The sequence below is a fragment of the Zeus faber genome (assembly GCF_960531495.2).
Source record: "Zeus faber genome assembly, chromosome: 2".
NCBI classification, from domain to species: Eukaryota; Metazoa; Chordata; class Actinopteri; order Zeiformes; family Zeidae; genus Zeus; species Zeus faber.
In genome coordinates, this window is record NC_137189.1 from 43,800,826 (window position 1) to 43,813,113 (window position 12,288).

A 12,288-nucleotide genomic window follows, 5' to 3' on the forward strand; every position below is an offset into this window, starting at 1 on the left:
TGTGGACAATATCATTATTATGCTGCAGGAATCCAAGAGGAAGAAAACAGAGCAGGACCTTGGTTGTTGTGCGTCACACAGTTTTCTCAGGGGAATGTGGGGTGTGGAGTTGTGTGGAGCAGGTTTGGGTGGCTCGATTGTTTGATTTAAAAATCTTGACTGAAAACATGCTGACAGTTGTAATATCCTTATACAAGTAGTATATGCCAGTGGTACTCAACCTTTCCCAGCTCAGGAGCCACATTAACAAAATATATTTTCACAAGAGCCAAATTTCTGAAGCGTCCCTTTCCTTCATCAAACCATTACGCATTTTAAAATAAGGCTACTAGTAATGTCTTATTAAGGAATAAAAAGCATAATGTATGCAATAATTGTAATTTATTCTTATTACCATTAACATATTATTATTACCATTGCCACCGCAAATGTCTTATGTACTATTTTACACAAATTATGTACAAATGTTTATGGGTAGATGGGAGACGGTGAACCGGAAGTTACGTGGAGAAAGCGACGAGCCCACTCGCTCGCTGCGAATGCTCCAGACAATTACCCGCTCCGTTCACACATACTGCTCAATCCAACATTACCTGGACTTTGTACCAGGTCAAATGATTCGGACATTTGCGTTCACCCATACAGCTCGTCCAGGTAATTTCAGGTTTGTAGCGCATGTGTGAAAGCAGCTTCAGTTAAGAGATCATTGATCAGTACCAGGAAACATCTCTATCTAGGTGCTCTCACTCAAAGCTGTCATAGGTTGATGTGTTTAACAGGAAATTCATTTTTGAATACTGCAGACAAAACAAATTCAAATACTCTTTTAGAATTTTTTTTATTTAATTTTAAATCACACTTTTAAGAGCCTCAACTAGTCATGAAGGAACCCTGGGTTGGACATCACTGGTATATGCCATGAATTCATTTTTGAGTAATACACAATCAAGCTATACAAGTGTGCTGGCAGCGCCCCAAGCTTAGTATTATTGCGCATGTTGTTATTATTACAGCCAATTGTCACTGTACTACTCATCCCGCAGCTTCCGAGACATATTCACATAACATATATAAAAACAACCGCCTGGATCCCAACGCGTGTGGTCTAACTTTGTGGAAGGTTTCCTGCAATCCGTTTTTGAGATAATATACTTTTTGTGTCAAAATTTGGCCCAAGAAGTTTTTGTGTGGAAAAAAATAGAATGCAGTTAAGTTCAGTCGTCATGGAAACATCATAGCCCAATTTTACAATTTCACCAGGAATTGTCTAGTTTTGCATAACGATTGAGTGAAACAATTACGATACCTCTTGTCCTAAGAATTCCCAAAATAAGGTAAGTTAAATTATTGGGGAAATACAAGAATATCCTTTTGTGTAAGTGTGTGGTTTCTTTGCCCTTGAGGATGTTTAAATAGCTGTTGATAAATGTGTATGCAGGTGCAGGTGTGTCCTTGAGTGTTTTCAGTATTGAGTCTGAAACACAGTGTGCTTAAAGGATGATTTATTACAGTTTCAGCCCTGCCACCAATAACAAGAAGACCCATTTATATATAAACCTGCTCCGACAGCCTGCATCAAGGTCCAGGTCAAATATGACCTGAATGTCACTTCTTGTCCGTTCTCCGGCAATGTACGCATGACATTATTATATTACAGTTGTCAAGATGATTTTAACAGAGCTTTAAAAAATGTGAGTTGAGATTTAAAAAAAAAACTAAAAAACAAGTAAACAGGGCAGATAGTGGAAGATGAAGATTTCAAGTTCTGTGGATACGATGAAAACGGCGATATCATTTCCCCTGTGAAACACAGCATGTGTAAACATTAGTATGTTTATTACGTTAATAATGTCCATTGTCACAGGCAACACGTCTCCAACTGGATTCATTTGTCTTGTTTTACTTGTTCTTCATGCTAATGCTAACACAAGCTAGTGGCAACATCTTGTGGCACTACATAGAAACTATGATCTACGAACAACAGAAGACTGGAAGAGATGAATGTGGTTATGTCCAATTTCACATTAATAACAGTTAATGGTATAGTCTGGAATTGTTAGCTATGTTGTTGTGACAATTATTCCTGGAGGATGCTCTTAAACTAGGCATTGTGAGAGAAAAAAATGCAGATGCTAAATTCTTTGAATGGTGTTTTACAAGCAGAGGCAGACTGATCAAGACCACTGCTTTGAAGCAGCTCTAAATCCTTCTCTTAATTCTGCAGAATAAATATCTTTAATACTCTCAGTTTTGTTTTCCTGTAGCGGGCAGATTAACCTCACCGACCAGGCAGGGAGAATTTCTCCAATAGCATGCTAGTCATCAAATCATTTCAACTCAATACTAATACTATTTTTTTATTTAGTAGGTAGCCATGTGATAAGTGGGATAATGTTCTGCTTAACCCCATTCTGAGCGATATAAGACCTAATCACCCTATCTGGGCTTCTTTTGAGATAATGAGCCGCTTGCTGCACATTATCCCTTACTGTACTTGTCTCTTCAGACACTGAGTGATCAGAAGCGCACGTCGGTGCTTGTGAGTGCATGTTTGTGTTTGGATGAATACTCACTCATGTTCCCACAAGCTTAGAGCTTGCAAGAATAGCGCACGCTCAGATAGTAGGGAGGGGGACCACATTCCAAGGAATGATGGAAATCTCCTTCGTTCAGAGGAACCTCACACTCTGTCTTGCCGCCACACCTGTGGAAGTTTCAGAAGATGTGTCAATGCCATTACCAAGAAAACGGTACTCATCTCTCCGCTAAAGCCTCAGACATAACATCACATACAAATGTTATGTTATGCTGTTGTTTTATGTCAGGTTGTCATATTGTTGTCAAGTATTTCCCAACTTTTTTCTGCCATGGCACAATTTTTCGATGGAATATTTGCATGCTACCCCACTATCCTATTTACCACTAAAAGCGTCACAAAAGGTCACAAACATGTATAACCGTGCTCATTATTATTATGGCTTATTATTATGCAAGACCCATGAACACATTTTGTAAATTTTCTGGGGTTGGTAATGACTCGGCACTCTGGTAAAAGAGTGGGCAAGTGAATGAATCTTTAACATGACAAATTGAAAATAATAATGAATAATTACTGAGGACTCATTTAAAGAGCAAGGCAAAAAAAAAGGCATTTGCCATAATTCCTATTGAATGTGACTTTTTACACTTTGTGTGCCACCAAAATAAATAATTTTGACCGAATTAAATATTATTGGGACAATTCTATTCACGACTCAGAGCCGAACTCTCGCTCACCGTGCGTTACACCGACTGAATCAAACAAATGAAGAGTTGCAAAACCTCTTAACCCTTTACTGAGTCAAGATTCAAGAAGTGACACAGAGCCGTTATTCTGACTGGTACGATGAATTAGTGCAGCCTTTTTGATCCTGTAAAACAAAAGTTATTTTCTGATATTTATTTATGGAATTTGAGACATTTTGTCGCACAACTGGTGAGGCGCGGTACAGTAGTTTAAAGACACTGACGTAGATCATTCCATTGCAGTGTCTGTCGTGGAGCAATTGCAGTTACACCTGACAGGTGTGTTTATTGGTTAAGCTAGATACTGTACAGGTATCAGTTGACTGACTAGTCCACATCAACATGCTGGTTTATGCCATGATCTTTCGTGCCTTTGTTCAACTAAAATCAATGTCTGCCTTGGTTAGAACAAACTGACTTTTTAAGCCATTTTCAATGGCACTCCTGATATTTACTGCTGACCAACAGTGGTAGCTGCTCCACTTCACTTCACTAATACATTGGAAAAGGTCACTTTGCAGTCATTGGTGTATTTTGCTTTTAAAACTCAATTTGTAACAATGGCAGACTGATAAAAGGTAACTTGACAGCCGAAGAGCAATTATCTTAAGGATGTCTGAATGTACCTGCGTTGTAAATTTGTAATTATCAACATTGTGACAAGCTTAATTACAGCCTTGTCCACTGAAAAGCCGGGGGAAATAATCATAACATCATATTCAAATTGTGAAAAGTGAAAACATATCCAATAATATTTTGTGGCCTTGGTTCTCGAACATTCTCTGGCATTATAACTGTTGTTTGAGATCAATAAGGGATGCCTCTATGATAATCTATATATATATATATATATATTATATACAGTATATATATCCATCCATCCATTTTCCTTCGTGTATTCGGGGCCGGGTCGCGGTGGCAGCAGGCTGAGCAAAGAGCTCCAGGCCCCCATCTCCCCGGCAACGTTTTCCAGTTCCTCCTGGGGGATCCCAAGGCGTTCCCAGGCCAGCTGAGATATGTATTCCCTCCAGCGTATTCTTGGTCTACCCCGTCGTCTCCTACCAGTTGGACGTGCCCAGAAAACCTCCAAGGGAGGGCGCCCAGGAGGCATCCTGATCAGATGCCCAAACCACCTCAACTGGCTCCTTTCGACGCGAAGGAGCAGCTGCTCTACCTCATCTCCCTCCGGATGTCCGAGATCTTCACCCTATCTCTAAGGCTGAGCCCAGCCACCCTAAGGAGGAAACTCATTTCGGCCACTTGTATTCGCAATCTCGTTCTTTCGGTCACTACCCAGAGCCCATGACCATAGGTGAGGGTTGGGACGTAGATGGACTGGGAAATTGAAAGCTTTGCCTTCTGGCTCTGCTCCCTCTTCACCACAACGGTCCGGTACAATGCCTGCATCATTGCTGACGCCGCACCGATCCGCCTGTCCATATCACGCTCAATTTTCCCCTCACTCGTGAATAAGATCCCGAGATACTTGAACTCCTTCACTTGGGGCAGCAACTCACTCCCAACTCAGAGGGAGCAATCCACCGTTTTCCTGCAGAGAACCATGGCCTCAGACTTGGAGGTGCTGACTCTCATCCCGACCGCTTCACACTCGGCTGCAAACGGCTCCAGTGCGTGCTGGAGATCACGGTCTGATGAAGCCAATAAAACCACATCATCTGAAAAAAGCAGAGATGCAAATCTGAGGTTCCCAAACCGGACACTCTCCTCAACTTGGCTGCGCCTTGAGATCCTGTCCATGAATATCACAAACAGAATCGGGGACAAGGGGCAACCTTGGCGGAGTCCAACACCCACTGAGAATGTGTTTGACTTTGTGCCGAGAATACGAACACAGCTATCACTTTGGTTGTACAAGGCCCGGATGGCTCATACCAACGGCCCCGGTACCCCATACTCCCTCAGTATCCTCCACAGGATCCCCCGAGAGACATGGTCGAAAGCCTTCTCCAGGTCCACAAAACACATGTAGACTGGATGGGCAAACTCCCACGACCCCCTCAGCAACCCTGCAAGGGTAAAGAGCTGGTCCACTGTTCCACGTCCAGGACGGAATCCGCATTGCTCCTCCTGAATCTGAGGTTCGACAATCGGCTGGAGCCTCCTTTCCAGCACCCTGGAGTAAATTTTCCCGGGGAAGCTGAGCAGTGTGATACCCCTCTAATTGGAGCACACCATCCAGTCCCCATTTTTAAAAATTGGAACCACCAACCCGGTCTGCCACTCCACAGGTACTGTACCCGACATCAGCGCGTCAATGAAGAGGCGTGTCAACCAAGACAGCCCACCAATGTCCAGAGCCTTCAGCATCTCAGGGCAAATCTCATCTACACCCGGCGCCTTGCCCCTGAGGAGCTTTTTAACTGCCTCAGAGACCTCTGCCAGGCATGTGGACGAGACTTCCCACGAGTCTTCAGACTCTGCCTCTTCCCCTGAGGATGTATTGGTCAGCTTTAGGAGTTCCTCAGAGTGCTCTTTCCACCGCCTGACAATATTCTGAGTCCTTCTCCATAGCCTCCCCGACCTCCTCCCACACCCGGGTTTTTGCTTCAGTGACCACTGAAGCCGCAGCCCTTCGAGCCTGCCAGTACCTGTCTGCTGCCTTGGGAGACCCCTGGGCCAGCCAAGCCCGAAAGGCCTCCTTCTTCAGCTTCCTTCACCACTGGTGTCCACCAAAGGGTTTTTGGGTTACCGCTAAGACAGGCACCGACTGCCTTCCAACCAGAGTTCCGAGCAACAGCCTCTGCAATGGAGGTTTTGAACATGACCCACTCAGATTCCATGTCCCCAACCTCCCCCGGGATGTGCGAAAAATTCTTCCGGAGGTGGGAGTTGAAGACCTTGCGGACAGGGGCATCCACCAGGCATTCCCAGTTCACCCTCACTACACGTTTGTGTTTACCAGGTCTGTCTGGCAGCCTCCCCCGCCATCTGATCCAACTCACCACCAGGTGGTGATCAGTTGACAGCTCTGCTCCTCTCTTCACCCGAGTGTCCAAGACATACTGCCGCAGATCTGATGACATGACTACAAAGTCGATCATCGATCTTTGACCTAAGGTGGTCAGGTACCACGTACACTTATGAGCCACCCTATGCTCGAACATGGTGTTCGTTATGGCCAAATCATGACTAGCACAGAAGTCCAATAACAAAGCACCGCTCGGATTCAGATCAGGCAGGCCGTTCCTCCCAATCACCTCCTTCCAGGGTTCTCTATCGTTGCCCACGTGAATGTTGAAGTCTCCCAGTAGAACTATAGAGTCCTGAGGCGGAGCCCCTTCCAGGACGGCACCCAGAGACTCCAAGACGGCTGAATAATCTGAACTGGTGTTGGGGTGCATAAGTTCACACAACAGTCAGATCTTTCCCTTCAGCAACTTGTAATCGCATAGAGGTGACCGTCTCTTTCACTGGGGAGAACTCCAACACAGCGGCACTCAGCCAGGGGCTTGTGAGTATCCCCACACCTGCCTGGCGCCTCTCACCCTGGGCAACCCCAGAAAAAGTCCAGCCCCTCTCCAGGAGTCTGGTTCCAGAGCCAGTGCTGTGCATAGAGGCAAGTCCAACTATATCTACAGTAGTTGGTGCCGCTCCACCTCCTGTACCAGCTCCGGCTCCTTCCCTGCCAGAGAGGTGACATTCCACGTCCCTAGAACTAGTCTGCGATGCTGAGGATTAGCAGGCCCAGGCCCCTGCCTTTGCCCACTGCCCGGCTGGCATTGCACCCGACCCCAACACCTATCCCTGCAGGTGGTGGGCCCACAGGGTGATATAAACTGTATATAGATTATGATAATCTATGTATTATTATATACATATAATAATGATCTGGTATGTGATGATATTTATGACATAAATATGACCACATGCCGCTTATAGTGACCGTATTTTTATAAATAAAATGGAAAAAATGCTTTAATGAAATAGAATAACATAAAACATGAAACGTTTATCCCAAAGTCACACCAGTCATTTCATGAAATTAGAGAGTTTCTTTGGTGATGCAAACTAATGCGCTGTGTCGATGTGTTATTTCATACATCAAAAACCACATATGATTAAAGAGGATGTGACAGTACATACAGCTCATCCAGCCTGGAGTTGACAGGGTTTATGCACCAGGTTACATTTTCTGGCTCTTCAGTGCAGGTGTTGGTGTCTAGACGTCCGTGGTTGGTCCTGTCGATCACAATATATCCCTTATCTGTGAGAGAGAATGAAAAAAGAACAGACAACGAAGAAAACTCAATGGGAAATGTATTTGTAGAACTCAGTTTAAAGTGCAACAGCAGATGCAAAATATTTGAAATTTGAAAGAGAAAGGGTCAAAGTTCCTACCACACGTGAGCTTTGCTGTACCTCCGACGCATGTATTAACAGTCTTTGAACCTGTCACAGTGTTGAGGATGGAATTTCTTAAAATAATTTCAAGACACTTGCAAACTAGCAAATGAGCTACTGGAGGCTCACTTTGCTTCACTTGATCAAGATAACATTTCACTTTGGCACACACAAGGCTGTAAATGCTGTCTTAAATGTTGAACATAGACAAAACACTTACTCTTGCTTAGCTTTTGACAACTGTAGGCGACCTCCAGGAAGTAGGTCTCGTCACACAGGTTCATGAGACGGTGCTTTCCAGGCAATCTGCAGTATTCCCACCCGTTGCAACTTGTGGTAGAGAATGGGAAATAAAGACCAAGCGGTTGTAAATAATGTTTTTTACATTAATGTTTTTTACACAGAATTTAGTTCTGCTGCCATCTTCATAAATCACATTCATTATTTGAATATTACTTTGAAGTCTCAGGTACTCAAATTTAGTGCCATCTCTTTCTTTTTACTTGCCTTCTATTATATTACAACTTACATCATGGAGAAGGCAATGCCTGTGACATGAGAAATACAGCCGCTGCTGTAGTGTCCTACGCGCTGGTCTCTGGCTCCACAGATAGCAGGGGTCGGTGGGCCATAGTTGACGTCTTCCAGTCTAATAACCTGTCCCTCAGCTGAAGATTAACAAACAGAGCCGTTGCTTTGTGACAGAACAAAACGGTGCGTAAAAAAGTCCTCAGAGCGAATAGACACAATGTAGGAAGAAAAGAGTGCACATAAGTTATATTGTTCAAACTTAGCAGATACTACACCAGTGTTTACAAGGCGAATAGAGAGAGAAATTAACAGGTTACGTACGGCATCTCAGTTCAATGTTTTCTTCATGACAGGAAACGTTATATAGGAACTCTAAAACCAAGAGAACAACATTAGTAGTAGTTAGTTAGTAGGTGGAGGGGTAGGGTTAGCACTCCAACAACCTTATCAAAGTAGGAAAAATACCTCCAGCTTCTATTTGGTTCATATGTATTCTAAGTGTGTGAATCACCGGGTAACTCACAATACAATCCCATCATGATACGTCTCCCATGATAATGTGAAGTGAAGTTTTTGTCTCTTGTTTGTGGTGTAACTATATGAATGTAAATAGGGCGTTGCTGTAAAGGGCCAAACCTAGCACTGTATGAATAAGTTGTTACTTTAAAAACTATGTTGATATAGTGGAACCAGACAAAAGTGACACAAAGTCACCTGGCTCAACTGACATTATACTGTATATAATGACCTACCAGCTTCCAATGGCAAAAAACAAGCTGCAGCCAGCACTGAAATAAACGATCACATCAAACAGAAACACAAAGTCACCTCCTATCCACGGAGATTCTTACAGAAGCAAATCACATAGGATTGTTAGGATTCTGATATATATGTGTAATATACATGGTTTAATGTAAATTGATCTATCTATACGTTACCCAAATAAGTTATTTTACTTACAGGCAAAGGTTGTCAGGTAGGCAAACATGGTGTTTCCTCTCATGAAACCAGGTCGGTTCTTGGAGTACTAACTCGTGGAATTCAAAATCTTTTATACGATTTTTTTCTTGGCAAGACATTGAATGATGCTCTGTTCAATGACAACATGCATATGCACATATTGTATGCACATCTAAGTGCACTTATATTTTAAGTCCCTCAGGTTTAATTACACAGCCAAGGCCAAGCACACACAATTAATTAGTAATTAATGAAACAGATCATTTGAGTCTGCTTATGCTAAGACTAGCTGGTGGCAACATCTTGTGACACTATACAGAAACCAATACGGAAATACTTTCAAATAATAAAATTTGTCTCTAATTAATTGCAATAGTTTGGAGATAATATAAAAAAAAAAGAACAAACTGGTGTCTCGTGACTAACGAGTTCCCATGGAACACGGCATCACTTGCTACTGTCTCTCAACTTGACCCTTTACAAACTTGGAGCACTTTCTTTATTTTTTATTTTGGTGGCAAGAGCGCACAACTATTCTTAACACACAACTTTTGTAAACACACAACTTTTGCGTGGCGCCGTGGACCTCCGCACAGATCAGCGCATCATGTCACAATGTGCTCTGCTCCACCACTTCCAGTGCTTGGGCTTCACTACTTCGAGTTCCTTCCTTCAAAAAAAGTTTTTTTGCTAACTCCTCCGACAGATATGGTCCGATGTGGCTCAAACTTGGACCACAGCTTGTGCGGACTGCCCCAAATACAATTATCCCGCCCCGAATACCCAAATTCAAACGAAATGAATAGGGATCCTGTCCTTCGGGCTGGACCCCTAAGAAGCAAGCAAGCAAGCAAAACACATGTAATAAAAACTAAGTCAATATTATTCTAAATATCATTTTTGGGTTATCTGTTTACACAGAGACATTGAAGGATCACTATCATCCCTCAGCGAATGATTTTGTCCATAATTGGGTCGTGGAAGGAGACAGGTGGTGGGATAGGGAGGGTTTCGATCTAGCCTGAAACTGTGTGTGTTGACTCATAAAAAGAGCTCAAACTTTGACAGCGCTTCAACCCTGCCTTGGGTTTTTTGTGTGTGCTGTTATGCAAATGCAGCACCGGCATACATGGTTTTATGGCACGGACTCAGGGCGGCCAAAGACATGTGACCTGGTGCAGCTGTCATTTCAAACCCTTGGGGGTGTGGTGGGTGGAGGGGTTTGAGAACCAACCGCTCTCCTATCCCCGGGGGAAGATGGGAAAGGGAAAATGGATGGAGGGCAAAAGTTTGCCCATGGAAGAAACAGAGTAAAACGTAAGAAGGAGGCCTGGATGGGTTCGACATTATGATCAGTTTAGGGATTGAAGCTTTTTCAGAGTCTCTCTCTCTCGCTCTCTCCCTCTCTCCCTCTTCCCTGACCCCTCCTCAGTAGGGTAGAGTTCTGCAGAAATGGACGGTGATGCTCGCTATTGCTATGTGATTCAGGAGCGGCTTAGCGCCCGGCAGTGGGGCGCACTGAAGGACACACAGACGAGGCCTTTCCTAATTGACTGGAGATAAATATTTTGCTTTTGTGGATCTGGTAACCTTAATCAGGTCTTTGTGGGGATGTTAGAATGGGATTGCCTCCAACTCTCAGGTAAACAGTGAAGTCACTCCTCTCTATTTCCATCGAGTCTTTTTTAAAGAAGGCTCACTTCACATAATTATATATAAATACACTATATTTCAGTGAATGTTTCTCAAATTCTGCTCCAAAGGGTCCACATTGTCTGTCCAATGGGTCATAGCACTATTTTCAACAATTATTGACATACCGTGTGAATTTTATATATTTAAAATGTTTGAGAAACACTGATGCATGTTTAAGTATTATGTTAAACATTCACACTTACTTTCACTATTCAGATGTTTTAGTGAAGGCTTATTCCTCAATTGATTTCTCTGATTCTGATTCTGATTAGATGAACTAAAGCTCTCAAAATCAAATGATAATTTAGCATTGTTAGAATTGGTGCATTATAATTTGCAGTGCCAACCCAACCTCTCATTATTCTTTGTCCATCCTATAATGTTTGAATTTGCAACTGTGTTTTTCAAAAATTGCAATAAATATTATCTTGTAGTTTGGAAATTATTTTTTGCAATTCAATTGTGAAAATAGAATGAATATAAGTCAGCCAGAGATCCTATAGAGATCCTGTAATAGTCACCAGTCAGTGCAGAAAGCAGTAGCTACAGTAGTAGCCAGTCAGGAAGTTTTGCCAACGCCCCCATGTTACTTTGTTTGCTGATGATATTTGCAAGTACAAATGATGGAAGTGGATTGAATTACTCTATAAATTATTTTATTTTTTGATTCGACAATTTTATGTAATTGACATAATGTCCTGACAAATTGTTGTTGATTGGTCGACGTGAAGTTTTACAGTTCCATGCAGTAATATCTGTTGCATAGTGAACAGTATTGAAATTGTGTATTGTAATCGTAAATTGGAACTGCATATAACCACCAATAATGTTCTTCAAGTGAAACATAATCTCAGCCTTGAACACTTTTTCTCTGGTGGTTGTGAGGAGCATTCTAATCTGGCTAATGGTCTGTCACCTGCCACTCTTTACTATTAGCTGGACAGCTGATTCAGTCACACTTTGAACCCTTTAGGTGATTGCTTCTTGGGTCCAGGGAAGTTACTCATTCTAGAATCTGGTAAGAATTAGGAGACATTTTTATTTTTCACGTTATTTGTTCACAACTTTTCGGAATGTCGCAAGTCTAGCGACCCGAAATAACCAACCCCCGCCACACTGGTCCCTTCTCCCCTTCTGTCCTCTAAACACCACAAACATTGGGAATTTCCTATTTTTCCCTCCCTTCTGTGTTTGTCCTATCTTCTCTAAAGGTAATACCATTATTTGACCTAATGTCCTGGTTTTGGTTTGCTTGGTAATACGCACGCAAAACCATAGAGCTCAGTTCTTGTCCGTGCATTCTTTTGCATCTCGGGGCACGCTCTTAATTGCTGTTTTTCTGTCTTTATTTGGTTGCCTTTGCGAACCAACATTAGCACATAGTGTAAAGATAAACTGTAATGGATCTTGCTGCAAGGTTCTCAAACATTGTTACGTCCCTACCTCAAGGCTGGC

General features: G+C 42.7%; 1 protein-coding gene across 1 annotated transcript; it reads right to left on the reverse strand.

Moving 5' to 3' along the window:
- Nucleotides 1-873: 873 nt before the first annotated feature.
- LOC307246645 (L-rhamnose-binding lectin CSL3-like) lies at nt 874-9,191 on the reverse strand. The gene is made up of 9 exons (XM_080022631.1): nt 9,139-9,191; nt 8,931-8,966; nt 8,500-8,550; nt 8,177-8,315; nt 7,868-7,977; nt 7,645-7,695; nt 7,390-7,510; nt 2,574-2,704; nt 874-1,800 (listed from the first exon to the last, which is right to left on the reverse strand). Exons 1-8 carry the CDS (start codon nt 9,179-9,181, stop codon nt 2,590-2,592), a joined length of 666 nt encoding a protein of 221 aa, XP_079878757.1. The 5' UTR covers nt 9,182-9,191; the 3' UTR covers nt 874-1,800; nt 2,574-2,589.
- Between the last annotated feature and the right edge of the window lie 3,097 nt (nt 9,192-12,288).